This window comes from Sander vitreus, chromosome 8, assembly GCF_031162955.1.
Source record: "Sander vitreus isolate 19-12246 chromosome 8, sanVit1, whole genome shotgun sequence".
NCBI lineage: Eukaryota > Metazoa > Chordata > Actinopteri > Perciformes > Percidae > Sander > Sander vitreus.
The window spans coordinates 13,021,425-13,049,378 of record NC_135862.1 but is presented as its reverse complement, the minus strand read 5'-3'; the positions used below and the strand labels follow the sequence as shown (position 1 = coordinate 13,049,378).

At 41.0% G+C, this 27,954-nt stretch overlaps 3 protein-coding genes across 5 annotated transcripts in view; 1 reads left to right on the top strand and 2 right to left on the bottom strand.

Moving 5' to 3' along the window:
- iqsec3b (IQ motif and Sec7 domain ArfGEF 3b) overlaps positions 1–9,989 on the bottom strand; it is a 29,842-nt gene extending 19,853 nt beyond the window's left edge. For both annotated transcript variants that reach the window (XM_078256889.1, XM_078256890.1), the window contains exons 1-3: positions 9,120–9,989; positions 3,022–3,096; positions 272–389 (exon numbers count right to left, since the gene is read on the bottom strand). In XM_078256889.1, the coding sequence (XP_078113015.1) occupies positions 272–389; positions 3,022–3,096; positions 9,120–9,961 (1,035 nt within the window). In that variant the 5' untranslated portion in view covers positions 9,962–9,989. The remainder of the gene's footprint in view (positions 1–271; positions 390–3,021; positions 3,097–9,119) is intronic.
- A 732-nt stretch (positions 9,990–10,721) lies between these two features.
- Positions 10,722–17,633, top strand: wash1 (WAS protein family homolog 1). The gene is made up of 11 exons (XM_078256893.1): positions 10,722–10,837; positions 11,983–12,123; positions 13,643–13,754; positions 13,897–14,043; positions 15,368–15,504; positions 15,600–15,735; positions 15,825–16,020; positions 16,126–16,299; positions 16,478–16,636; positions 17,071–17,142; positions 17,240–17,633. Exons 1-11 carry the CDS (start codon positions 10,830–10,832, stop codon positions 17,380–17,382), a joined length of 1,425 nt encoding a protein of 474 aa, XP_078113019.1. The 5' UTR covers positions 10,722–10,829; the 3' UTR covers positions 17,383–17,633.
- Positions 17,448–27,793, bottom strand: ddx11 (DEAD/H (Asp-Glu-Ala-Asp/His) box helicase 11). Of its 2 annotated transcripts, none has more exons than XM_078256891.1 (28): positions 27,720–27,793; positions 27,038–27,181; positions 26,746–26,961; positions 26,550–26,636; positions 26,284–26,420; positions 25,782–25,839; positions 25,112–25,219; positions 24,753–24,840; positions 24,174–24,376; positions 23,937–24,011; positions 22,789–22,866; positions 22,654–22,700; positions 22,480–22,559; positions 22,336–22,377; positions 22,189–22,256; positions 22,056–22,094; positions 21,818–21,956; positions 21,143–21,274; positions 20,939–21,051; positions 20,784–20,856; positions 20,023–20,126; positions 19,779–19,928; positions 19,582–19,650; positions 19,359–19,459; positions 18,942–19,026; positions 18,740–18,815; positions 18,473–18,627; positions 17,448–18,379 (listed from the first exon to the last, which is right to left on the bottom strand). In XM_078256891.1, the coding sequence occupies exons 2-28, from the start codon at positions 27,164–27,166 to the stop codon at positions 18,347–18,349; spliced, it is 2,685 nt and encodes an 894-aa protein (XP_078113017.1). In that variant the 5' UTR covers positions 27,167–27,181; positions 27,720–27,793; the 3' UTR covers positions 17,448–18,346. The 2 variants fall into 2 exon arrangements, with proteins under 2 accessions (XP_078113017.1, XP_078113018.1); XM_078256892.1 differs by having other exon boundaries at positions 27,038–27,178; positions 27,720–27,772.
- Positions 27,794–27,954: the final 161 nt, after the last annotated feature.

Here is a 27,954-nt window from a genome sequence, read left to right as displayed (position 1 = left end):
TGTTACCATGACAACCTAGCATCTTTCACGTTCCTGTTGCTGTGGCAGTGAAATTGCTGGTGTTCTTTTTCATGTCAACACAGACAGAAATAGATTTGAATGGGAATCTTTTTTGTCACGCAAGACACAATGTCAAATGATCATCCTTTACAAACCTCCTCATGCTTAAACAGGTAGAAGAGTCAGCATTTACTCCGTCCCACACTATGTGCCTAATTACGGGTCCACACACATACACACACACACACATTTTAGAAAATAAAAGACCTACCTGTTTGTTCTTATTCTCCAGGGTGATCTCGTACTCACTGGGTCCCTCTCTCTTGGTGCCCTCCACTTTCTGTCCACCACCAGAGGACGTGCCATCCTCCAAGCTCAGCATCTGTCCACTGCCACGGAAATAAGAACAGAAAGCTATCATCCCTCCCCCTAACCTTCAAAACTCTGCTGTTATCGCAGTCAGGTCATCAACTAAGCGGGATGTTTCCATGGTGAACATTTCAGTGGAAATGTATAACTTTGAGTTTCCTACTTAGAAATGGAATACTGTTTTATACAATTTTCTATGTTCTACTGCTAGGATCTTTACAGTATAAAAGGAGAATAAGTCAGTAACACTTGCCGCAAAGCGAGACAATAACAGACAGACTATCATATCCTCAAAGTCAAACATGGCTTGCAGAAAATGTAGGGTAATAAATCAAACAAATCTTACTCAACATATATTTAATAAACAATCATTTCTACAGCAGCTGGAAGCAAAAAAAAGAAGATATGTTTGAATCTGGTCTGAATCTGACTCAAAACAAAGTCAACTGTGGAGGCTGTCTCCCAGTGCCCAACGCCCCTGGTAGAGCGTCCCATACTTCACTTATAGGTCCCAGGTCCTGTCCACAGAGGGAACAATATTATATTACATGACAGCATTATTTGTGAATGCCATGTAAGGCATACCTTAGCAAATTACTACCAAAGATCTGTTGTGGATAACTTAAGCTTTGTTTATTTTTATTGTATAAAAAAGTGTAGTGGCCAACATCCTGGCATCACACCGCTTCTAAAAGATACAAAACACTGCCATTCAGCACCTTTTATATAGCCAGACTAGACTGATATAAGCATTGAGGTATGATTACACCCTAAAAGGTTCATAATGGTGTGCAATTATGTGTGTGTGTGTGTGTGTGTGTGTGTGTGTGTGATGTTGTGTGCTTGTTCAATCTTTCTCCTACCAGATAATGCTTACTCAAATCATTTCTACACAAAGGGGACTAGTGCTAAACAGGACTGGGGGAACTAAAAAGCCTGCTCATGGTTAAATAATGAGTGCATCACTAAAGTTCCTCTTTGTTTTCTATGATTTGAGCAAATATTCTGCGTTCCCCAGCTAAAAGTCAGAGATAAGGCTAGAGAAGCTTGGTCATATCTTTACATGAGATAAAGTTAGAGAAAATAGACAGAGGGAAAAAAAAGGGGAAGAGAGGGGAACCAGAGGCTGAGAAAGAAACAGAGAGGAAACAGGAAGATATACAGTACAGAGACTGTGTTGGTGTGTGCATGCTGGAGGCTGTCTCGATCAAAAACTCTATGAAAACACTGCCAAGCCCCTGCACGGCATCAGAATACATTAGTGTACATTAGAATACATTAGAGGATTTAAAAGCAAGAATTGAGCTATAAATGCATCTGGACAGCAAAAGCCTCCATAATGATATGGTCGCTATTCTCTCTCTCTCTCTCTCTCTCTCTCGTCACACAAACACCCCCCACACATGCTCACATACGGGGCGCCAACAAACATACCAACCACACACTCCTGCTCTGCCAGCATGTGTGACGTCACGGTGGAAGAGAAATGAACATCTGTCAAATTGCATCTATCAAAGTCCCTAAGAGACTTATAGTACTGTACAGCCAGACAACACACACACACACACACACACACACACACACACACACACACACACACACACACACACACACACACACACACACACACACACACACACACACACACACACAGGCGAGAAAAGGCACGGCAGGTTAGGCTAGAGGCAGATCTCGTGACATCTCTGGGAGTTTTGCGTGCTCTGACGGATTCAGTGGATGACAGTTGTGTAGAGGTGGTGCGGGTCGGCAGCCATCAGGCACACACAATAATAATGAGCTACGGTGTTACACGGCTCCTCTACATCTCATCATCTCAGGTGGTTGTCCACTGCTGCTGTGCCATTAGCTCATCCAATCAGGACTATGTGGGTGTAGATGATGATAGTTAAATCATCAGATCAGAGAAAAGAGAGGGATTCCACACAGACAGATGGTGATATTAATAAACACTGGATGAGAGGCTTGATGAGGAGGGATGAAAAATAAACAGACAGATAGATAATAAGTGGTGATGCATACAAAAACAAACAACACAAGGGGGTAAAGATAAAACAGTAGATGAAGAGACAGTAGAAGTAGACATTACTGGTAAAGACTGGATTTAGAAACAGAACAGAAGATTAAACGATGGGAGAAATTCCAGAAGAGAGAGGGCAAAAAGTAATCATTGAGAAACATTTTTTACAACAGAGCTTTGCTCATACAAACATCCCCAAGTAAAAAGTTATGCCTTCACACACCCCACGCAAAAAAAGAATTATGAACAAACACATACAACAAACACTATTACTGTTACTATGGTAGTGGGACCCCTCTCTCTCTGTCTCTCTATATGTGAATCACCCCTGAGGATGGAAGATCTATAGGTTGTTACGGAGCATTCAACTCTCTCACTGTAACTCCAGGCTTCACATGTCCATAAATACCCCAATTCACACTGGCATACGAGCATGATTAAAAGCCTGGGTGTGGACATGACTCAGTTAGATGACACACAGATAGTGTGTATGTATACAGAGACAGGACGTTTTCAATGGTTGAAGGAGCATACTTCAGGAGCAGTAGGAGCAAAAACTGCAGAGACAAACGTGGGACTAAAAGTGTCTGTGATTGGTGTGTGACTCGTCTTACCCGGATGAGCCAGTGGTGTCAGCCTCTGGATGTTCAGGGGCGGGGCAGCAAAACTGATGCAGCACAGTCTCGCTCCTGAAGGGCAGACAAGAGAGGAGTAGAGGTAAGCAAACAGGGGGAGGAAAGAGGAGAAGCAGACAGAATTGGAAGGACAGCATGTCATTCAGTTATTATTGGCCGTTGCTGGCATGGGCGTAAATCTGATCTAACAGTAGGGGAGGACAATAAACATAAAATTTCTGAAAAGCAGTTTTTGAAGGGGACACAAATAATACAGCCACAATTATACTCATAGAGGACATGTGTACACAGATGAAAGCCTTAATACTATCATTAGTGTAGCATTATCCTTCTTTTCAGTGTTTCTCTCGATTCAATGAAAAAGCTGACTAAATTGACCAAAATATTCTTCTTTAAAACCATGTATTTATTTTTAAGTTGTTTACAATCAAGCCACAACAATACCTTAAAACATAATGACTTATTTTGAAAAAGGGTCCCCATATACAAGAAATACAATGCTTTTGTACACTTAAATTAGCTGATCATAATGTAAATTAGTGAGCCACTAGTAAAGCTCATCTGCTAACCCTGACGGCCACACACCTCCAAAAATATGAACTAAGCTCAACACACTTACCTGAGACTCTACACCTGACTGTCCCTGCCTGGTCTCCCTGTTCCTTACCTAAGACTCTACATCTGACTTTCCCTGGTCTCCCTGTTCCTCAGGTCTTTCTGTCTCCTTTGCCTGTGACATAGTGACGTTAGTATTTCCATAAGCACCCATTCTTATAAAGATGTTACCAAATTGTCTTGATATGAGGACTTATTGTACTTGGCGTTTTGGTGTAAGCCTACTGAAAAAGGATCTTATGTCTGTTTTTCTTTTCTCTGTCATTTTATCTGAGCAACAACAACACAAATCTTTAACGTCAGATGTCTAAATATGAGTTAGGTTCATAGGTTCACCACGCAGTCATATTATAATTCTAAAATGATCTTGCGTCCTCCACATAAATATTAGGTTTCTTCTGGGACAGAGGATATATATTTAACTGATCAGCCACTTAACTTCATATTCAGCAAAACACAACTCTAGATCTTCAATATTAACCCTAATATCAGTTCACACACATAACGTTATGCTTATCGCTGTGGTAACGTTAGTTGTAGTGGGTGCATTTCTATCCAACAAGCTATTAAATAAGCTAGGTAACGTTACATTATATTACACTAACATAGCAAACTTTTTTGTCATGACTAATTTATTAATTAGTCAGCATCATTTCTATTTGAGAAAAGAACAACTTCATCCGATGTTTAATGTGAATAAAACAGCCTTGAACCATAGACTGTATATAAGAATGGACCAACAGATTGCCCGTGACCAACCCGTTGCTCTGGACGGAGACCAGTGAACTGAGTGAAGGCTGTCAGGCCTTTAGAAGCACTTTTCCGGTGAGCACCAAGCGTTACTGCGCAGCCTCCAACTGAGAGAAACGACGTAAATGTGACGTGAGCAACGTGTCTGAAAGTTGTAAGTCTTCTGGTAGCTGTGCCAAGAGAAATCTCAATCATTCCCAATCTTGCAGAGACGGAGAGCGTAGGTATATGTAAGGAGATAACATAGGCACAGGCTAATTATTGCTAACTAAAATGCTAGTTAACATTAGTAATTAAACTTAAACAGCTAATGTAAGTCCAAACTGCATGCGAGCTTCTCCTGTACTATACGGTAATTCCTCTACTATGCGACAGTAAGTTGCGTGGTTATGACACAATCGTTAGCCGATTTTTACAAAAACTTATACTATGGAGCCATAACGTGAGGTACAAGGTAATGGAGCCTTTTATACATTGTCGTGTTTCTTTAGAAATAAACAATGGACAAATAAAGTCTTTAAACGCTTCAGATGTAAAGTTATTCGCAAAGTGATGTCAAAATGAATGGCTGTCAATGGAATGCTAATGTCGGGTGATCGCTTTGTAGCATCAAAATGGCGCCATAGGAGGTTTGAGCTCTGAAGCGAAGCTTATCCCCTTGCCTTGAACCGCCTACTTACTACATACCTGTCACTACCCGATGTGACTGTGAGTCTAGTGCAGATCCTGACCTACAGCAGGCAGTGGACCAAACCACTGTGAGGCAAGGAAGGGGGGACTCAAAATGTTTCTAAACTTAAAAAGCATTTTTTGGGGTTTGTATTGTTTTACTACTTGCACAGATATTTTAAGTATACATCATTATGTTATTTACAATACATAGCATTGTTTTAATGATATTTCTAGGGGGGGGGGACAACCCTTAGATGGGGGGTCCTGACCCCCCCGACCCACATGGGATTTACGCCCTTGGTTGCTGGATGTTTGCCTTGTTTCCATATTCCTCCTTATGTTAAATCTTAGTCCAACATCCCAAAAGACCCTGAAAAGGCTCCCATTAGACTCTTCTGGATTATTTCCATTGGTTCTGTTTACAATTTGGCACTGATCCCGGGGTAAATACCCTATGTAGGTCAATTCAAGGCTGAAAAACATTTAGATTTAGTGTGAGTATTAAAGTATATTTTTGCGTGTCCGGATGTGCTTGTTTATGCCTCTTTGCCTCCAACTCATCAGATCTGTAGTGATTGTGCAGAATTCCCAAACCCAATCTGGACAGATGGTTACACTCCTGCTCTGTCTCTTCTTAAATTCGTCTCTCTCATTTCTCTCTCATACATTTTACATTTACATTCATATTTTAGGCATTTAGCTGGTGCTTTTATCTGAAGCAATTTAGAGTGAAAAGAACAAAAACATCACATCATGTTTAAGTTGTTGCATTTATGGACCCTTTGATCTTCTGGATGCAGGACACCTTTCACCACCAGAGCATGATCATGACTTTAAAGAATATCTTCAAGGTATTTTTTATTTTAGTGGGTGTGAATGCAGGTCACTTTAGATCCTTTCACAATGGGCTGCAAGCATTCAGTTGACAGTGAATTTTCGTGGTTACGCTACAGCAAGTCTTCTGACCTGGGCTCAGCATATTGCTTGTGACACAGACCCACAGTGACAGGCAGTCAGAGTCAGTGCGAGGCTCCGTGTGACAGTTTGAGCTATAAAAAGCTATGTTTTCACGGCAACTTCCACAGACTTAAAGGGACGTTGATGTTTTTTTGTTGTTTTTTTTTTATCAACACTTGGCTTCTATGAATAATACTTCATCTGTAACACCTACCCCATACTGACACATGCATACATACTGTACATACATGAATCATTTGTTCTCCATTTAGCAGCACTTCTGCTGTGGTTCTTGACCCTGGTGTTAGAACTTTGAGAGCCTCCTTGGAGCCCCAAGTGGGGTCTTGAGTGCAGTACCTACCTTTATTGAGTTCATTTATTTAAATATTTGGATTACTTATTTTTTAAGAATGTTGCAGTTCTTCTCTCACTAGACAAACTATTGCCTTATTTTAACAGCTCCCAGGGGTTCAACAATCTCTGAAATGTTGTGTTTTTTAGCACACTAATTTTTTTTCTGTTGTGCTTTCCTTCTCCAGTTCTCAAACATCAGGACCAGAGCCAGATAACAAATAAAATGAAATACACCACCTGTATAAGATCTGACTTATTTTGTCAGGCTGATACAAAACAGTTCAGCCCTGAGGAAAAGGCCAGGTTGCACACACACACACACACACACACACACCACACACTTAGTGGGTCCGTCCATCTGTGTACAAGACATACACAGAAGCTCCAACAACGCTTACAAAGAGAACAGGTGAATATTTCAACAGTACATGCCTCCTGCTGTCGGCCCATATTCTCTCTCCCTGTGCCCCGTCCTCCCTCACACCACCCCTCTCTTCTCTCCTGTTTTGTAAGAGTACTTTAAACGCAATGATTTTCATCATTATTTATATTATATTTATAATTCGTCATTATCCAGTAGAGAGTGTAAGGAAAGAGGGTTGACATGACACAAGATCAGCTCCATTTGGACTCAAAACGTTGCCAGTACATTGTGTGCACCTTCCACTGCGCCACAGGATGCCACAGCCTGTCCCTCTGATGTCCAACCTATCTATTTGTCTGCCAGCAAGATAGAAACTGAGGATCTAGCTACCCCAAATGCACCCTTTTTATCATCTCTGTTTTGGTATCTCCCTGTACCTGTCTCACTCTCTGTGTACTGAAATCCCCCCTTTACTTTTTTCACCACTTTCTCTGCCCCCCCACCCCCATCTATCTCAGCCTCCTTCTCTTTCAGTGGTCCACTCCTATGTCAGCCTCAAGCTCCTTCCTCTAGACACCTCCAAGGGATCCATCAAAGACAACGACTGAGCGTGCATCTCTCCCGCTTTCCATCTCTCTGCCTTTCTCTCTCCTGAGAATGGCTGATTACTGTTCGCTCCATGGGCTAAGTGGGGCAGATAGAAGCCTCAGCTGGAGAGAGACAGAGAATGAGCAGAGGAGAGGAGCCTGCCTCTCCCGTCATAGGACACATACATGTGCAGTGACAACACTGATAACAATGCAAAGAAAGATACACAAACATACTCACAGTCAACCGTACGTAGCCCAAAAGTCATTAATCTGCAGGGCAAAGAAAACTGCCTGATATCCCCCTCACTTGCCTGGCCTGCCAGAAGCAAACTACCAATTAGGTGTTAAGTTATCCAGAGTGACTTAAAATCAATGGCCAGGTGGAATGTAAGGTTGTATTAAATGACACACAATCAGCAACTGCAGGGACAGGAAGACCATTTATTACAATAACTCTGCTGCCTGATCAACTGGATGGCTTACAATAAAATAATAACAATTACTTTATTGTAATTGCTTTCTCACCAGTTAAACTAATTTAAATTATGAAACAGTGGTGTTACACTGATTCCTTTTAAATAATAACAAATACTCCAGTTGCCACAGAGTAAACTCTCCAGAAGGTACAACTCATGTTCCAGGTAAGGCTATAGAAGAGAGCAACAGGCATGCAAACACACACAACTCAAGAGCAGGAAATGTAAGGTGTGGTAGGTGAATCATTCACTGTTGGATCAAATATCAACAACTCTTTTTTAATATACATGTAGCCCCTTTTGCACTCCTCTGCTCCTCTCAACCCCTTCTCTGTTCTGAGTTGCTCCCATCAATGGGCGTGGAGTCCCAGAGAGACCAATCAGGACTCCTGCTGGGATATGACTTAGGAACTGAACACGAACACACACACACACACAGAAGGAGAAATAGCAAAAGATGGGTTTTCTCTCATTAGGTGATGTGCTGATGTACTGTGAGGCTCTGGTGCCAAGCAGGGGGTGCTGGTCTGTGTCTTCTACTTGGATCATTACATAACAAACAGCTGTGGGCCTATATATATATGTGTGTGTGTGTGTGTGTGTGTGTGTGTGTGTGTGTGTGTGTGTGTGTGTGTGTGTGTGTGTGTGTCTCATCTAACACAGCAACATCAGAGGCCCAGAGGTCCCGTGAGAGTTCACAGATCCCATGCAGTAATTAATAGAGAAACCAGCAGCACCGCGGACAGCGACTTGCGGTGTGTCATCATCGCTGCTCCTGTCTCGAGCTGTGACGTAGTGTTTCCACACACACACACACACACACACACACACACACACACACACACACACACACATATATATATATATATAGGCCCACAGCTGTTTGTTATGTAATGATCCAGTGATCGTGATCCAGTTTCTTATTTAAATAATCCACCTCTTCCTCTTCTGGCACAGTCCTTAGCCGACACACACAACTAAAAATCGGAAATTTGCAAGCGCCTTCATTAATTAAACGCCTCTCAATCTGAAGGACCCGCACACGCTCCAAATTATACAGTTGCATTGACGGATGTTACACACTATATATGAAGGATTCAAGACAGGCTACTGTAATCAAGGTAGGAAAATGATTTACGCTGGATCGATAGGCTACTGCAGAAAAATCAGGAGGTTTTAAAAATGTGTAAATACCAACCCTCTTGAATAACCTACCATAGCCTATATATTCTCTATTTCTAGGGCTATTTTAGGACAGACACCACAAATATGCAAACAACCACATAACCCTCTACTCACTCTGATTTCTTAGTCAGGGATCGACAAAGGGTTGTGGGGGTCATCGGAACCAAAGAGCGGCAGCTTTGGCAACTTCCGCCGTTTCCTGGGTCACTTTCAACCGGGGAAACAGTAGACGGGTCTGCCGGGACCAGCTGCATGTCCCCCGGGTCCATAGGTTGGGGAGGCAACGGCTGAACCTCCGGAGCCGCGTCGACCTGTGCTGGTGCAGCCGCATGGTCTGGCAGAGATCCTGCACTAGTCTTGAGCTGGGGGCCCTGAGGGGGGTGGTGTTGATGAAAGCAGCTGGGGTCGGGGTGATGGTGAAGGTGGTGATGGTAAGGATGCTGCTGTTGTACCCTGATGTCCCGCAGGTGCCTGTTCTCGCCGATGAGCTCGTCCACCCGTCTGTCCAGCTCCTCTATCCGCGAGCGCTGAGTCTGAATGAGACTCTGTTGGTTCTGGACGATGGTGGTGAGCTCCCGCAGGTACAGAATCGCCTGCACCGGGTTTTCCAGCAGGCTGGAGCTCATCATCATACCCAAGAAGAGGAGTGAAGACAAGCAGAAGAAAACAATAAGCTGGACTGACGGATGGAGGACAGAGGAGATGCTAAAATATCCGTGAGTGCGGATGAGAAGGTGAGATGTGCTCTCGCTCTCCTCTCCTTGATTCTGCTCGGTTGTGGATGAAGCTGCACCGACCGAGCTACCCTCCGCTTCTCCGGTCGTTTCCCTCCCTCCCTTTCTCTTTCTCTCACCCACTGCGCTGAGTGGTGCTGATGAGAGGAGCCAGATCCAGATGTGACAGGAGGGAGGAGGGGGGGTTGAGGCGCTGGAGGACGGATGCGTCATTACGCACATGAATATGAAAACTACAGAGCAAGGCAAGCATACACCCTATAGGCGGTATAAGGAGGTTCAACATCTGAGCCACTCCACTCTCCTGTGCCTGGTAAACTCTACATCAAATCTGCAGATGCATATTAAACAAATCAGACAATAGTGTATTTTTTTTATTTTCTGGGTATAGCCAACTTATTTTATAGTAGTGTATTATAGGCCTCCGGAATAAGTGTAGATGTTTGTATTGATATAGCATGTGTAGTTATAAAGCCTAGATAGGCAATAATAAAAATCGCAATAAAATAATAATAATAAACAGTTCTATAGCACCTTTCACCTAAGATGCAGTTTATTGCTTTACATTATGGATTAAATAGTACATGTATTATCTGTAATGAGGTAAAAATATATATTACAGTTTAAAGAGCAATTATAATTTCAAATTGAATTTGATCATCGTTTAGAACATGTCGCACGATCTTCCTCAGCAGTTACCAAGCTGTTCTTCTACAATTCAATGACAATTGAGCAACTGACTGTATAAAATACTACACTGATTAAAGTTGCATTTAAATGACGCATAAAAAGTCAGATAAAATAATAATAGTAACAATAATATTTATGAAATCATGCTGTTTTGGTGTTATCGTTTTATTTTATTCTTGAAATAACAGTGTATTTTTATACCTTTGAAAGTTAACGTTAGCCAATGCCTCAGTTCATCCAGACCTTTCTAAGAGAACTTGAAGGCAACACTAACTTCGGCGTGGTCACGTGCTACGTGCGTGTCACAGGGATGCGGAAGTACAGAACCGTTGTTGTTTTGCTAATCAGAAGATAGCCTAGCTAATTCTTTTCGGTAACCGTTACCAGGTAAACAACACCCATGGTCAGGTAAGACTAACATTTTAATAAGACTACATTTTTCAGTATAACATATTATTAAATGTGTATTGTTCGGTTTAAGGCTCACGGCGATTCTATCTTTAGCATGGACACAGCGGCTTTCTTTTGACTGTCAAGTTAACGGCACACTATACAGATTATTTATTTAGAAGATATTTGTTGTAAACAGCTTTAGCGAGGGTTTATTAGCTTTTATATGTTGATATGACCATTAACGTTACAGCTACAGGGGTCAACTTAGCCAATTTACACACTGAAAACCAAAACCTACATACCTTTCCAGCCTCGTCATGTGAGAGTCAGATGAGGTCGAGGATTGTTATATGGACGATTCCTTTTTGCTAAATCCTTTTCTGTAACAAGCAGGTGATTTCATTTTGTAATTAAAGTTAGAACTTACCTAACGGTCTATCCCATGTAATGAGAAGTTATCTGCAATTTCAAGAAGCACTGAGGATATAATCCTTTTTGATGATAAATGCTATTGATATTTTGAAAACTAAATCAAACAATAAACATGTAATACATTTTATGAAAGGAGGAAAATTACTCTTAGAGGAAAACATTTTTGGGAAAACATTTTTAATCATACTGATTGGCATAGGGCATGGCTATTACCACATCAATTCTGCATCACCATTAAGTTAAAGGAAGTACACGTCAACATTTTACACAGTATATATCCTACAAATAGTATATAAAAAACAAATGTAATTTTTGCAATGATTTTTACAAAACTGTTTAACTGTAATGTGTTTTTGTCTCTTATATATAACTTTGTATTATTTAAGTTTTATTCATCCCCAGTTTACTTTTTTTATTAACACAATTTTAATTTAAAGTCATATTCTTGTTTCTCTGTATCATTATAGCGAATATGTGTCTGAAATGTTGTATATTTAATTAAAAAAGAGGTCCAGGGAGCGTTGTTTGGTAAAGAGCTAAGGCTTTAGTTCACAATACTGGCTCTAAATAACGTTATGACAGTTTTATGGCGTTGGATCCAACAACAAGCATCACTCTGAAAGAGTTGACTGAACCTTTGACTATCAAAATGAACAGATGTTCTCTTCCAGTTTCTCTATCATCGGCCTTGTTTTTGATTATAAACTTTTTTCTGTGTTGTCTTTTAGGATGACCCAGAAGCACTGCCTGGAGGGCCAGGTGTACTCTGTGCCTCTCATCCAGCCAGACTTGAGGAGAGAAGAGGCTGTCCATCAGATAGCAGATGCATTACTCTACTTGGAGACCATTTCTACAGATATTTTTAGAAGGCAAGCCCAGAAAAACACACACACACACACACACACACACACACACATACACACACACACACACACACACACACACACACACACACACACACACACACACACATACATACTATAACAGCCATCCGCCCCCAACAGCGCTTGCAAAGAGAACACACACACACATAAAGACACACACCAGCACCCCCTGCTTGGCACCAGAGCTTTATAGTACATCAGCACAAGAGCTAGGGACAATGAAAACTATGGCTTCGTAACAATTCTTAATATGAGTGCATGGCATGAGTGTGTCATTGTTTCATTTTGCGAAAGGATTTGCTGAATAATCAATTTTTTTGCTCGAAAAACACATACAAATGATCTGTTATTTTACCAGTTAAATATTTTTGTTATTTTAGTTAATATTAAGTTAAAACATATTTTTACTGTTTACATCTTTACAAATATTAAGTTAGTAGTTTTGCTTGCATTTCTGTGTTTTAGTGCACTTCTTATAGATGAACTATTTGTTATTAATTTTGACATTTTACTAAATAACTGCCCAACAAAAATGAATTATTGAAAGTAGGGCTGGGCGATAGGGAGAACATCAGATATCACGATATTCTTGACCAAATACCTTGATATCGATATTGCGGCGATATTCTAGGGTTGACAATTGGTGCTTTAACAAAATATCTTCACACTTAGATTTTAGATAAATAATCATCAGTAATGTGGATATAATGTCTAAGTGGGGAAAAGGCAAATAATAGAACAGCTAGAACAGTCTGGTAAGTTCAGAGAAGTACATCACTTTATTGTAATGCAGCCTTTAAAACAAGGAAAAGACAACACTTATGTCATATTACGATATCCAAAATCTAAGACAATATCTAGTCTCATATCCCGATATCGATATAATATCGATGTATCGCCCAGCCCTAATTGAAAGATGAATTAAATATAAAATGAATAGTGCAAGTCCAACTGTTGTAACAATTATTTTTCCATTCATTCATTTTCTATAGTGCATAAAGTCAAAAATGCCAGAAGGTAGTGTGAGTGTTGACACTTGAGAGTAACTAACAAGGCCGGTAATTTAACACAATTTTTAACCACAAAACGGCAATAAAAACGGTTATAAATAAAAAAAACGGTAAATAATGTCAATATATTTAATGGTTTGCACAGTCAAATCCATTTTCAAAGCCACATTTGATCTGTCTGGCACTCTGAAAATAGAGGAACTGTCTCCTGTAACTACATAAAATGAGGGACATTTATTAACAGAATTGTTTAGCCAATACACCTTTTGACAGATGATGTGTTAGTAATTAGATTATTGGTATCAAATGATTAATGGAGTGCAGAAACTCAGCGCCCTGCAGAGTGCATATAAAGGAAATGTGGAATAGGGTGTCTCAAGTTACACACTCCTCTATATTGAAGTGTGTAATACAGTCTCAGACATGTTTTCCTCTGTGTGAGGATGTGTGTACGTCCATTTTCATGTTGGTGTGTATGTGTGCGTTGCTTCCAGGGTGTCTGACAGTGTAGAGAAGAACCGCCGGCAGCTGCAGAGCGTCACTGACCGGATTAGACTAGCTCAGGCCCGTGTCGACAAGATCAAAGGCAGTAAGAAGGCCACCAAGGTAACGCAGCACCTCCACTTTGGCATGCAGCTTTATATTGCTGAACCCATGATACACAATAGAGTCACAATAAGGTGACAAAATCATTGAAAGCAATAATTTGTCCTGTGTCAGTTATATCAGCTCTTTTCTGTGTCAATAGGTTTTCTCCAGTGCTAAGTACCCGGCCCCAGATCGACTTCGGGATTACTCATCTATCTTTATTGAGGCTACAGACCCCTCCTCACAAACCCGCCCCCGACACAGGATACAGAATAAACTTCGACCCTTTGATGAGAAGGCCTTGCAGGTGAGATAAATACATAAAAATGCTGATTATACAAGGAATTCATGCAACAGTAAGAAATGGGACTTTTCAAGAGAGCCATGGTTTCACAAATTGTTGTACAACTAATGTTTTGAAGCCCACAAGCTATAGTTATATAACTAATCTAAAAGAGAAGAAAGTGCGTGCCAGCCTGATAGTGTTAGGGCTGCTTTATACAGCTGACACTGCTAAAACTGCAGGTTCAAAACAGGGATAAATGGAGGCATTATCAATTTCCATTTACATAGCTTTTATCTTACTGCTGATTATTATGACACAGCTCTCACCCCGGTCATACGAGGAAAGGAGGACTTGGAGCTTAAGTCTCGACCCCTCCATATATACTGTAGGAGCAAACTCCCATGACCCCATCATTCTGTCTTCTGTCCCATGACCAGGACAGAGTCCACCTTGCTCCTCCAGAATCACTATCACTGAATCTACATCCAAACCCTTATCTATGATCCTGAGTAATGACCAAAAGAATGAAATTACTGATGGAGGTAGTCTACATGACTCCTCGTAGGGTGCCTGCCCGGGCTCACCCTTAGGGGTAGGGTTAAAAGCTGAGATATCCAGAAGGAGAATAGGAAGGGCTTCTCCTTCATTTTGGAAAGGAGCCAGTTGAGGCAAAGGGAGTATCTGATGTCTCCTGGACGCCTCCCTGAAGAGGTATTATATAACTGATATGGAACCACCTCAGGATCCTTCAGGGAGGCAGGGAAGAACATCTGGGCTGTTTTGCTTAGTCTAGACCCAGACTTGGATTAGTGGAGAAAGATGATGGCTCTTTTAAAATCTTTTTCAACCAAATTTTACCCTAAACAGCACAGAAATCACACGGGCCAGGTTTTTCTGATCTGATAATGTCTGAATATTTAATAAAATATTGCGTGCGTGCGTGCACGGCTCAGCACAGGCTCCTGCATTATTTATAGTGAACACCACAGTTTTTCCATTACCATCTTTGGAAAATGTACAAAACCCGGCATATTTTCTGCTGCGTCTGCTTGGTCTTGCAAATGTTTTTTGTTTTTTTTGTATGTATCTGTGTGTATTTGTCAGAAAGGGAGAACAGGGAGAAATTAAAACACTGCTGGCAGTTTTCTCTGGTGCAGAAATGCATTATTCAATATCCCACAGAAGCAATGTCCCCAGCCATATAATTTGGTATTGTAGTAGTGTGTGTGCGCCCGTGCATCTGTGTGCAGAAGCGCTTTGGTGGCATTTGTGAATTGTGTTATTCAAGATTTAGTTGACATTTTACAGATCTGCCTCTCGCTCTATGTCTATGTCTTTCTTTCAGGAGAAGTTAATGTATTTCCCAGTGTGTGTGAGCAAGAAGAAGAAATCTGAGGATGAGACAGAGGAGGGGCTGGGCAGTCTGCCACGCAACATCTCATCTGTCAGCTCCCTGTTGCTCTTTAATACTACAGAGAACCTGTGAGTCCACACACAAATAGACACAGGTGATAGCTGTGATTAGGATTAGGATTTCAATCTTTTCTTAATATCTTTGGATTTGTGTGCTTTTAAAGATATAAGAAGTACGTGTTCCTTGATCCTCTGGCGGGAGCAGTGACAAAAACACACACAACACTAGAGACCGAAAAAGAAGAGAAGCCGTTTGACGCACCGTTGTCCATCACGAAGAGAGAGCAACTAGACCGACAGGTACGTTATACACCGTTTTCCAACCAAAACACATTGTTAATTTGACTATTTTATATGATTGGTTGTCTCTAATCTTTTCTCTCTAACAGACGGCAGAGTCTTATTTCTATGTGCCAGACCTGGGCCAGGTGCCCGAGATAGATGTGCCATCTTTCCTGCCTGACCTGCCAGGCATCGCAGATGACCTGTCCTACAGTGCAGACCTTGGGCCCGGCTTCGCCCCGTCAGGACCCACACACAACATCCCTGATCTGCCGTCCTTCTCTGAGGAGAGCAACGCACATGGTACACACACACACACACACACACACACACACACACACACACACACACCTCACAATCTCATTGTAGTGTGTTGGAAGCTGTTTATAGACTTTTCATCTCTTTCAGGATCTCCGCTCCAACCTAACATTCCACCTCCTCCACCACCACCTCCTCCTCCTCCTCCTCCTCCTGAGCCTGCCCTCACTCCTGCCATTCCTGCAGGAGCTCCCCCTCCTCCTCCTCCTCCACCCCCTCCTCCTGTTGACAGCCCCACAGAAGTCTCTCGAGCGCCAAGTTCAGGTTTGTGGCATGTGTGCAACTCAAATCTTGTACTGTCTACACACTACAGACTGGAGGAATATGATCGAGCTTGACAGCGTATTAAAGTGGTGAAAACCTGCTCCTAACTTGAAGATTGACATTAATGGGCTTAAACCCAAATTGCCCTGCCACCGCTGACTGTCTCCTCTGTCTGCAGGCCCTGTGTCTGGTACTCCCAACAAGGTGGTTGAGCCGTCAGACGGCCGTGCCAGTCTCCTGGAGTCCATCCGCAACGCCGGAGGCATCGGCAAAGCAAAGTTACGCAACGTTAAAAAACGCAAGATGGAGAAGAAGAAACAGAAGGAGCAAGAGCAAGGTGCCAGATTGTTTGAGTGGGGATGCAGTTCTGCTCGTGTTTTATAACTGTTACACAATGCAGCTTTAACAATGATGAGAAAGTCATGCAATCAAAGCTCAGCGTCACCAGTCCCTAGTTAGCATTCACCCATGAGTTTATACAATGCATCACACTGCATGTCAGGGTTTGTGTATATATCTTGGTTAATTATATTTTAAATTGTCTGACCTAATATCAGTTGGCATATCTTTGCCTTCATTTCCGGTTGGCTGGTCAGGTCACAACCTAACATTTCATATTTGGAGAGCTGCTTATCCTAACTAGATAACAAGTCTTGTTGTCGCTTGTGTGCTCCATTTTGAAGCGCAGCACTGGGGAATGAGTGAAATTACTAATTAAATAAAAATACTGATTGTATGATTATTTAGTAACTGTCCGCCTTTGTCTCACAGCAGTGGGAGCGGCGTCTAGTGGTGGAGACTTTATGTCTGATCTCTTCAATAAACTTGCCATGCGAAGGAAAGGTGAGGAAAACCTTTTATGTCAAAGGAGATTGAAAATACTGAAGCAGTTGGTTGCAACTGCATACAGAAAATGATGTGTCCTGTTCCCTTGTTGTAGGCATATCTGGTAAGGGTCCAGCAGGGGGGGAGTTGGGTGAGGCTCCCGCTGGTACCAGCGGTGCATTTGCCAGGATATCAGATGTCATCCCACCACTTCCTGTGCCACATGCGACAACAGACGATGATGACTGGGAAGCATAACATGATGGACAATGAACACTTGAAGCATTGATAATGAAAGCATTCGATAGTTTTGTGTACAAAGGACTTACATTTTCCTCCAATCACTTAACAATTATAAATTGTTTATTAATTATTATAAAAAGTGAAAAGTTCTCTTGCAGTGTAAAATGGCCAATAATTGGCTTCATAATGATAAGTGCATTGGTTTGTCTAACTAGTTAAACAAAACATCACTAAAACTCCAATAAAACAATTTACTGATAATCATATTCATTGTAAAACATATTTTCATATTATTAGAACACTTAACAATCGTGGAACCATTTCACTAACCACTTTCCATTAAATAAAGGTAATTTTTGAATTACATAACATTGAATGCTTTAAATATTTAATATCTTCTTCAAGGGTAAATCAGTCACATGAATTCCTAAGATGGTGCTGTGTCTGATATCTGCGTAGTATCTGCTTCAGTAATTCATCTCAACATACTGAATTTAAAAATCTATAACACACTGCAGGGCTGATACATCTGAGTCAATCTGATAAATGCCCCTTTGGCCTTTGTCTGCAGTGTGCCATCATATACTTGTATTCATTGTTCTCTAATTCATCTTCGCTTCTCTAAACCACAGAGATTTGCAAGCCAAAACAGAACACAAGAAATAGGCAAGATATGAAAGTTGAAATGTAAAATGACGTACAGAAAAAAGAAACTGGCTCCCTGGTTGACCGTTGAACTCCAGCCAGGAGCAGTCAGAGGTTTGATGGCTTCAAAATGTAAACACAAAGCAGCATATAAAGGGCTGCGACATTCTTTTGATAAGGAACGTATTACAGACGCATTCTAAATGATTTTCAGTAATATTTTGTCATTAGAACACATTACACTTTCACAGTGGCCGCTGTTGCACTGGGTTTCCCCGAAGTTCTTCCTAACCTCTGTCGTGGGAAATGTCCGTTGAGCCCAGTGCAAGTGACACTACACCTGCTTCTGCTTCTTCTCCAGGAAGAACTAGGAAAGAAGAATATACAGACAACAGATGAATATGATTTCGTCACGATACAGTGGTTTGAGTGTGGGTACATGAGTGTACTTGCTTCTCACCTTCCGTAAGGCAGCAAAAGCAGGGCCAAAAGTTGTGTGTGTGCTGGTGCGATCTTTGATCCATGCGGGAAGTTTAGAGAGCGTAGCAGGTCGAGAGTAACGTCTGTCACACAGCACAATGGAGGAAAAGTCGCCACGGTGACGGATAGCTCTTCCTTTGGGCAAATTAAGTCAAATATATATTAACGATTATACTATCTTACTGGCTATGAAATAATTGTTAATATTTTTTTAACATATCTGTAGTCAAGAATATTGCATCATTACCTATGGATTGATTGACAGCCTTCATGCAGAGGTTTTCTATTAGTGCTTGGCCAGGGCTCCTCCCTCCACTGTGAATCTAACAAACAAACAAAACTGTGACGAGATTGACGATGAGCTTCATCTCAGCACTCTTGTGACCTTTTATTTGTTTTGCCAGGTTTGTGGATACAGTGAAACCTATGTGGACGCTTAGGAGTCTCACCAGGTGTTTGTCCAGATAGGACATCTTTTCCTGCAGCTCTGGCGATTTGATGTTGGGATATGGCATTCCCACCATCACCACACACCTGCCACCACATGCACACAGCAAAGAGAATTTAGTACCATATCTTTATTGTCAGGCAGAAAACTTGTATCTACACATTCTGTCTTTTTTCTTTTCTTTTCTGATAAATGCTAGTGGTCACCCTATATATCTGTCTGTGGGTTTTCCAAATATTTAAACCGTCTGACTTATATAATAGATAAACAGCTCGATAATATGTTTTCAAATAAGCCTTTTTTAATTTCCTGAAAAGCTACAGTTTTGTACAAACAAGGTTTGCGCCCGACAGTGACGATATGCTATGCATATGATATGTAACTGCTGGCTGTCGATATGCTCACAAATGACACACACCTGCCCAGGTCATCGGAGAAATTGATGCCCTCACTCATCTTTCCTCCGACCACAGAGAACAGCAACGCTCCTGAGAGCCCGCCGGCGTCCACAGCACACCTCTAACAAAAGGAAGAGACATGCAAATAGTAACACGTGAGTGTCATTCGGAGAGGCAATCACTCATAATGAACATATTATTAATGTTGGTGATGAGGGCTGATGTTTGAGCAATGAATCTTACCTGGATACAGCGGGAGAACTCGCTCAGCACCTGCTCAACCTGGTTGGCTTTCTTTGGCTCCTGGAAGATCTGAGAAAGTAATTGCGATAGCTTATTGACAGTCGGGAAAATTCTCTTTAAGAATGATTCCCTTGAAATATTGTGCCACCCTTGAGTTAAGGTGGTATAAAGACAGCTTTTTAAGTGTGATGATGTACCTTCTTTTTGCTAGCCAGACGAGTCAGCGCACCGCTAGCCTCCCAGTGAGAAACAATCCGCCTCGAGTACTCATACGAAGGGAAGAAGCACACAACCCCGCCTGGGACCACGTTACAAATGTTGGAGAGAATGCGCCCTGTCTCATCCATCTGTCAACAGGCACACAATGGCAGGAGTGCTTTCTGCTACATTCAAAGATATTACAGCAAGAATTTAACAAAACAGCATGTGTGAATCGGTTACCATGCGTGGAGAATCTCTGTTTTGGAAAGTAAAATCCAGCTCCTGACCGGATGGACCGCTGCACAAGACAAGGGGAAGAATGTTCTCGGGAGGAATAACATGACCTACAGACAAAATTACCGGGGAAAAAGTTATTATATTGATTTAAATATTTTTAAATATTTTTTAAATATAACAACACAAACCATAAATAATTGTACATGATCAAATAAAAACAATATTTCATATACAATACAGTTCTGACAGCACATTATGCAGTATGCAACATAACTAAGACTTTCTTGTCTATGCATATAAATAGTGAACATTGGATCATCATCGATCATTTGAGTTGTGTTCAAATTTCACAGATCTTGTAAATCTGAGAACATATTAATAGTACAGGTGTGTGCCAGTGTTGTTCAGGTGGCTTATGATACAACAATCTTCCTAGTTCAATAAGCAAACCTACAGCCTGTGCGATCAGGCAGCAAATGTAATGTTCAACTGATCCTTAATATAAGATGTAATGCTTGTATACAGTGGATGGACAATTAATTCATCGCTTAGTTCACAAGATAGCATATTTTGTATCAGTTATCACCTCAATCACTTGAAACAGGTGCAAGTTCATTGACATGATTCTTATATCTAGTCAATCTGCATGCATAACCCAACCGAAAATTTGCACACATACTAAAAATCTGTTATTTGAGTTTTTGTCAAGACGTATATTATTCATCAAAAAATTCCCACACACAGAAATATTGATAAACACTCACCACAGGAAAACTCAGTGATGCGCTCCTCTCCCACTCCAGCAGAAAACAGTAGCTCTTGTTTGAAGTCTGAAACCTACATATCACATCTTTCAGAATGATACAACTCTTCCACAACAAAGGCTTGGTTTGTTTTTAGTGGATTTAATATAACTTACAGGCTGCATGGTTCCTCCTGCGATGATGACTGCTCTGCACTGCTTCAGCACCTGGGCAAAGTGCACCGCTGGATTCAACAGCAGGAACTTGACACTGCTCTCCGACAAAGTACCTGGACATTAAAACAGAAGGGGTATTTTCTATCACTTTTATTTCCCTACTGTTCTTTATTTGGAGTTGTGTTTTTTTTTTTTAAACAGTACCTTGTCTGTGCACCACCACTCTGCCGTCAGTGTTGCTGTTGGTGAGAGCCATGAAGAAACCTTCCACCTGCATCATGGGAGATGCAGACAGCACTTTCTCTGCCTCTGACCCCTGCTGGTCTGCTGAAAAAACTGCACACATGGGAGCATCACAGAATAGATAAATCATGGTAAAAAACCAGAGGGATGCTACATTGTTCAGTGTGTGTTGATTGCAAAATGCCAGAGTGTAAGAAATGGCCGGATGTGAAAGGCATGGGTATGGTTTGAAAAGAACAATCATATCTGCACATGCAACTTAGACCCAGCTTAACCATAAACACTCTGAACATGTTGGTTTTCCAGTTTGATAACAACATACATGATATCTATTCTCTTGCCTGTGCACTTTACAAACAAGGAAATGTGGGAGATGTTTATGGTAGTAGTTATATTGTGGGTACTGTCTGCAAAAGTGCTTAGTCTGTGTAAAGTAGTAAAATGTCTATTCAGGGGAAAGAGAATTTCCACACATCCCACAATGTAGTTCCATGATAGCCAAATTCTTCTGAAATTAAGTTTTTTTTTTCTTTTTTCTGAATAGGATCCCATTTCTTTCAATAAATTATGGCATGTTGCTACCGTAATGTCACGTCTGCAATTATGATTTTAATATGTGGGTGGCAGCCCTCTGACCTGGCAAAGTGCTCTGGTTGCTCTGCAGCGTTTGAAGGTAGCGGTTTAAGCCCTCAGTGCGTCGGTTCTCCTTATTGGAGCTGCTCGGAGTGTGCAGACTCACACCTGATCCTGCGTACTTCTCCACAAAGCCACCCAGCTGCAGAGTGAATACATGTGTGAGATTTATTAGATTTTACAGTGGATCACTCAATATTTATATGAGGCATAAATCAATACATATATAATAAACGCTTACTTTTCTGCTGATCAGGCTCTTCTCAAAGTATCTCTGCAACTAACGTGAAATTACATTAAAAAAGTCAGAGTTTGCAAGATGGATATGGTGTTTAGAAGCAATTTTAAACAGCAATTTTAACACTTTCAACTACCTTAAACAAGTTGATATTGTCGATCTCAGCCTTGAAGAGGAAGTTGTTGATGGAGAGCATTTCAGTTCCTAAAGATAGAGAAATATTTTTTTCTTAGATGTGTATTAGTGTGTGTTTATGTGTGTGTGTATTACTGTATTTACTAACCTGTTTGTGTAGTCTGGCTCTGTGGATTCTGCCCCACCTTTCCTGCAAGGATTACATTGACATCATAATTGGCATTGCCCAGCAATTTCTCCTCCTACCCATCTTGCAGACTGGCAATAATAATCAAAAACGAAACACACTCACCTCCCAGCACCCGGACAAGCCCCTCAATCACAAACAGAATCTGTTTGATGTACATCAGGTTCTTTGCCTTCAGTCTGCTCCTGATGTTGTGAAAACATAAACAACAAGAGTAGGATGGAGGACAATATTGAATTTCTGAATGAGTGCATTGTGTGACCCTGTGTATATACTCACTTGTAGCGGTCAGCATACTGGGTGAGCTGCGAGTGGACACGGCAAAGCTGTAGAAAATTCACAATTCAGTATATTGCAGAGAACATGCGTAGTTTAAACCTACATTTTGTACATGATGTGTATGAATCTGTTTACCTGAGCTCCATTGAGCTCTGCACTGTGTATACAGGAAAGTGTGTCACTAAGATTGTGAGCTTCATCTATGATCACCACCTGTAAAAAAAAGAAAATAATAATAACATACAGTATATATATTCAAAAAACATTTCTGCTATCAGTAATATGACAAATCAATTCCACTTCAAGTTGTTGAAACTGACCACACAATTCATTTAAAAAAAAAAATGTAATTACTAGGACTGTAGGAGCTAGAGTGCGGATCGGGCCGCATTTTTCTGTCTGAGCCCGGCCCGCGTCGGACAGAGCAGTAACCGAACCCGGCCAGAGCCCGACAGGCATTAAGATATTTATGTCAGAGCTCGTTTTTTTCTCATACTAATGACACATGTATGTTTGCTTGTGTGGAAAGCCCGCTTTTATTGAGCAACTGTAGGAAGGCATTCGGAAATGTCAACAGATGAGCGCATCAGTGCACACGGGGCAACAAGCGCACATTAACACAGGTGTGCACATACATAATAAGCTTTTTTAAATTTAAAATGTTCAATGCCTTATCGCGCTGATGTGACCGAGCCCGACCCGAACCCAAACATCATTTCTAAATATCTGTCCAAACCCGGCCCGACCTGTCGGGTCCCGACGGGCTCGGTTCTGTTATCCATCCTCTAGTAGGAGCCACATAATGTATGTTGTTTATGGTCTCATTTATATTATTTATTGATTATTATATTGTGCACTTATATTGTAGATGGTGGGCGTTTTCATCGCGGTTTGAGCGGAAGTTGATTTTTTTGCTTCACCTATTCACCTGATTTTTTTTTTGGGCTTTGACAGAGAGGGGGTGAGCCTGGGAGCGAACACTTTCTGTTGACCGCCACACTAACACTAACTAAAGTAACTTTACATTTGGTAACTGCAGTACTAGTTGTATTTTACGTGTGGAGGAATAAATCATTGCAATACAATCTTGAGCGCGTCACAGTGTGTTTATGCATCTCTCAGTGTTTAGTCCCTCGCGTCAGCACTTTGTTGGACTGCTTACAGCCGCAACAAGGGCATTTCAACTATTAAAACGTTTCTTTTTGATTTCCATGATAATACTGACAATTGCTGAACAGAAAAACCAAAGCTAGAATCAAAAATAACATCTAATCCTACAGTACCTGCCCCTTCAGCTGGACCCCTGCTGCCTTCCTTGTAGCTTCATGAAGCAACATCTGATAGGGCAACACCACCAACTATGCAGACACAATAAACATAGGCCATACAGATTAACACTAAAACTTGAATCGGCTTATAAAAAGTTAATGACTACATAAAAATACTTTAAAGAAATTTAGGAAAAATGTTCTCCAGAGTAATGAGACACAGGAATGGATGTATAAAGAGGGCAGTATTACCTGTGCAGGGGGAACAGCGAGGCGTGTGGCGTAGTAAGGACATGAATGTGTCTCTCTACCCAGCTTCAGCATCTGTTCTATATCGTGGACTGTCCCCAGAACGTCGTCCCTCATCTGCTGCAGTGCTGAAGCTTTATAATAGGGACACACACTCTTTGCTTGGCCTCGCTTACGTTTGACACCCTCTTCATGATGAGGCTTTTCTACAAAATGGCAGAAAAGGCAGCGTTGTAAGCAAAACTGGTTTTATTTATTTTTATGTTTTTAGACAGCTCTTGAGTTATCTTATCTTATAGAAATATGATTCATAATTCTATAATGGCATTTCTGTTTAATTCTGATTTGTGGCATGTTTTGTGTTGTCTGCCTAATGTTGTTTGCCTGTAACACATTTTTATTGCTGCCTACATTGGATCAGGACACTCCTGAAAAAGATTTTTATTTGATGAAACTTTCCTAATTCAAATAAAAGTTAAATGAAATTTTGAAAATGGCAAATCTCTTACAAGCTTGAAGTTATCTGGAAATGTTGTTCTGTAGGATCAGTAGTTCTGGAGCTAGTGTGTGAGGGGCTCTCACCATGTTTGTTTTTCTGCATCTCAATGCAGCGGTCGTTAATGCGCTGGATGCTGCCCAAGCGGCGCACCTCCTCGTTGACACACAGATTCTGGAAAGTACAGTTTTATGTTATGTTATACTGTCAGATGTCATGTTTAATAATCATGTTTTTACTGATTGAATACAAGTAACACTTCCTGTTAAACGCCAAGCCTTGTGTAAGGTGGATCTAAATTTAGATGTAATGTACTGTTTTTGAACACCCTGTATTTTAGCATTTTAATTAAAATCTTGAGCCATGTAATCGTGCGTGTGTGTGTGTGTGTGTGTGTGTGTGTGTGTGTGTGTGTGTGTGTGTGTGTGTGTGTTTGTACACATACCTGCCGTGAGCCAAGGGTGACCAGACTGATGTCCTTGCTGAAGGGACTCTTTTGAACCTCATGGACAAATTGGGCTAGCTGGGAGTGAGTGCGACTGCAGTAATAAATCTGAGAACATGTATAAAGCCTCACTTTATTAGGGTAATGTGTGACACTCATTATTATTATGTTTTATATATCGGTGGGACACTCATCCTTACAGTTACAATGTGAAATGTCTCTCTTAGTTAGGGGTGGGTATCGTTCAAAAATATTCGATACTGGTACTGATACCGGTACTTGTACCGATACCAATACCGTGACTTTGATACCGGTTTCTAAACGATACTTTGTTCGATACAAAATTTATAAAATAAAAATAAATTACAAAATTACACATAACTGCACAAATCTTTGTATTTATTCTCCAGCACCTACTACGTAAGCCTCTGTGTGCAACGTAGAGTTTTTCCTGCGTGTCTCTACGACATGTAACGTTAGACAGCCAATCACAAACATTATTAGCTCTGCGTGCTTAATGGCAAACTGACGCTGATGAGACTTACTCCTTAGGTATTGAAATTGGGTATTGGATGACGAGGAATTTCTCGACACTCGATACATTAGAGGCAATTCGGTCGTTGCCTAAAAAGTATTGAATTCGGTACCCAGCCCTACTCTTAGTACACACCTTAGTAACATGTTCTTCAACCAGGTCGTCGTCTGAGTCATCTTCAGCACCACAATATCTGAGCATGAGAGCAAACGCACCCTTCTGTCATTGTCTGTCACTGTGATGTAGGACTGGGCAATATATTGATATCGATATATGAGGGTAGATATCATCTCACATATTGGATATCGTAATATCGCAATATGACACAAGTGTTGTCTTTTCCTGATTGTAAAGATTACATTACAGTAAAGTGGTTATTTTCTAAACTTACCAGACTGTTCTAGCTGTTCTATTATTTGCCTTTACCTACTTAGTCATTATATCCACGTTATTGATGATTATTTATCAAATATCTCATTGTGTCAATATTTTGTGAAAGCACCAATAGTCAACCCGCAATATCGATAGCGATGTATTTGGTCAAAAATATTGTGATATTTGATTTTCTCCATAACGCCCAGCTCTCCTGTGATGTATCATTTGATACGATTGGTAACCAATCAATGGCTGCCCTCACCTGCTCCTGGTCTTTGACTCGTCATCGCTCTCATATTCTGCGATGATAAGCTCCTCATCCTCTTGATCTCCTTGTGCCTCGGTTTGTTCCTCTTTACTGAGCTGGAGTAATTTGAATGCCTCTTCATCTTCACAGCTCTACAGGAGACACACACACACAAATACTTTCATATACTGAGTTGTAGACTTGACTTACAGTGATTGTAAATTGTTCGTTCATTTCTGATACCTGGGCTCTTTAAAGTGCCACTCTGTAAGGTCACTTACTTTTCTTTTCATTGCATACTTTAGTTGAACGTTGTTTCTGATCATTTCTAATCGTTCTTCCCTCTTCTTTCTTTTTGATTCCTCCTCCTGACACACAAAAAAACATCCAATAATATTCAAAGGCAGAGCAAGTGTGAAGCCAAAATTCCCAGAGATCCACGCCAAGGTCACATCTGAAATACATTGACATTCTTACCTTTAACTTTGACACCAAATCACGTTCTGCCTTTTTTTGAACAAAATCAGTGATCCAGTCAGGCTCTGCTGATGAGCTGCTGGTGGAGGACTGAGCAGTAGAAGTGGAAAGAACTGCTTCTCCATCATGCAGCAGAGCAGCTGCCTGCTGTCTCCTCTTCTCCTCATAGTCTGTGAGCCAGCTCAGCGCTCCACAAATCAGACTCAGAGACTTACCCTGAATTAAAGCACACACACAAAATTAGCAATGAAATCTAATGGCTTCTGCTGTACTTTCTCTTATGCATACACACCGTTCCAGTAGGACTTTCAAAGATTCCAACTTTGCCCTGGTCAAGTGCACTGTACAAGGCTTGCATAAACTGCTCCTGGATGTTATAGGGTTGGTAGGGAAATGGAAATTGGGCCCTGCCATTCTCCATGTTCGTGAACCTCTACTGGAATATGACACAAGGGTTAACTCAATAAAACATTTCAGCTCAGATATGTTCATCGTGAGCATCAACTGAGCAGCCCACACAGTGTGTTTAGACTGGATTGTATTAACTTTAGCTACAAGCTTTAACTCCTGATAGTGATGTTGTGTCTAACACTTAGCACCCAGACAGGCGCCAAATTCTGCTTTCTGATTGGATTCTGCTTTTGTGCAGAATGATCAATCAATCTTATCAAAGTCCTGACGAATTTCTGATTCAGTTGGCCTTTTACTACATTAACGTTACCTTAATTTACCACAACGAGTAACTCATCATTTCACTTAAGAGCTTTTCAATTCGTCTACATGTTATGTCAAGCAGCTAACATTAAAGGTTGTCACTGCATATCTTGAAAGGAAAACTTTATCGCTAACGTTAGCTGTCTCGAATGTGTAGTTATAGCTAGCTAACTATAAGCTATCTCCTTATTAGTTGAAATCTTATAGTTACTGCTGATCGAAATATTTAAAGAGATGATCGCTATATAATAGCTTCTTACCCGCAGATCTCCTTAAAAAGAGATATTTTACGTCCAACTCCCGGCTATTCAACAACCGCGCCAACAGGCAGCAGTGGAACAGAATCTGACCAATAGCGAGCAAGATAAAACAAAGAGTGCATGTTTTACTATAATGATGTGGTTGCGTGGACGGGGCTATGTACAAATATTGCATGTATTTGTCTTTACTGGACTATTATGTTATTACAGAATATTTGAACTAAGTACACTATTA

Bases quoted from the DNA above. Each gene is read 5' to 3' on its own strand.
- wash1 (XM_078256893.1), top strand. The intron at 12,124-13,642 runs GCAAGCCCAGAA...CGTTGCTTCCAG, and splicing joins TCTACAGATATTTTTAGAAG to GGTGTCTGACAGTGTAGAGA. The intron at 15,736-15,824 runs GTACGTTATACA...TCTCTCTAACAG, and splicing joins GAGAGCAACTAGACCGACAG to ACGGCAGAGTCTTATTTCTA.
- ddx11 (XM_078256891.1), bottom strand. From the start codon at position 27,166: ATGGAGAATGGCAGGGCCCAATTTCCATTTCCCTACCAACCCTATAAC. The intron at 20,127-20,783 runs GTGAGTGTTTAT...TTTTGTCTGTAG, and splicing joins CATCACTGAGTTTTCCTGTG to GTCATGTTATTCCTCCCGAG. The intron at 19,027-19,358 runs GTGTGTGTCATT...ATGTGGTGGCAG, and splicing joins TTCTCCGATGACCTGGGCAG to GTGTGTGGTGATGGTGGGAA.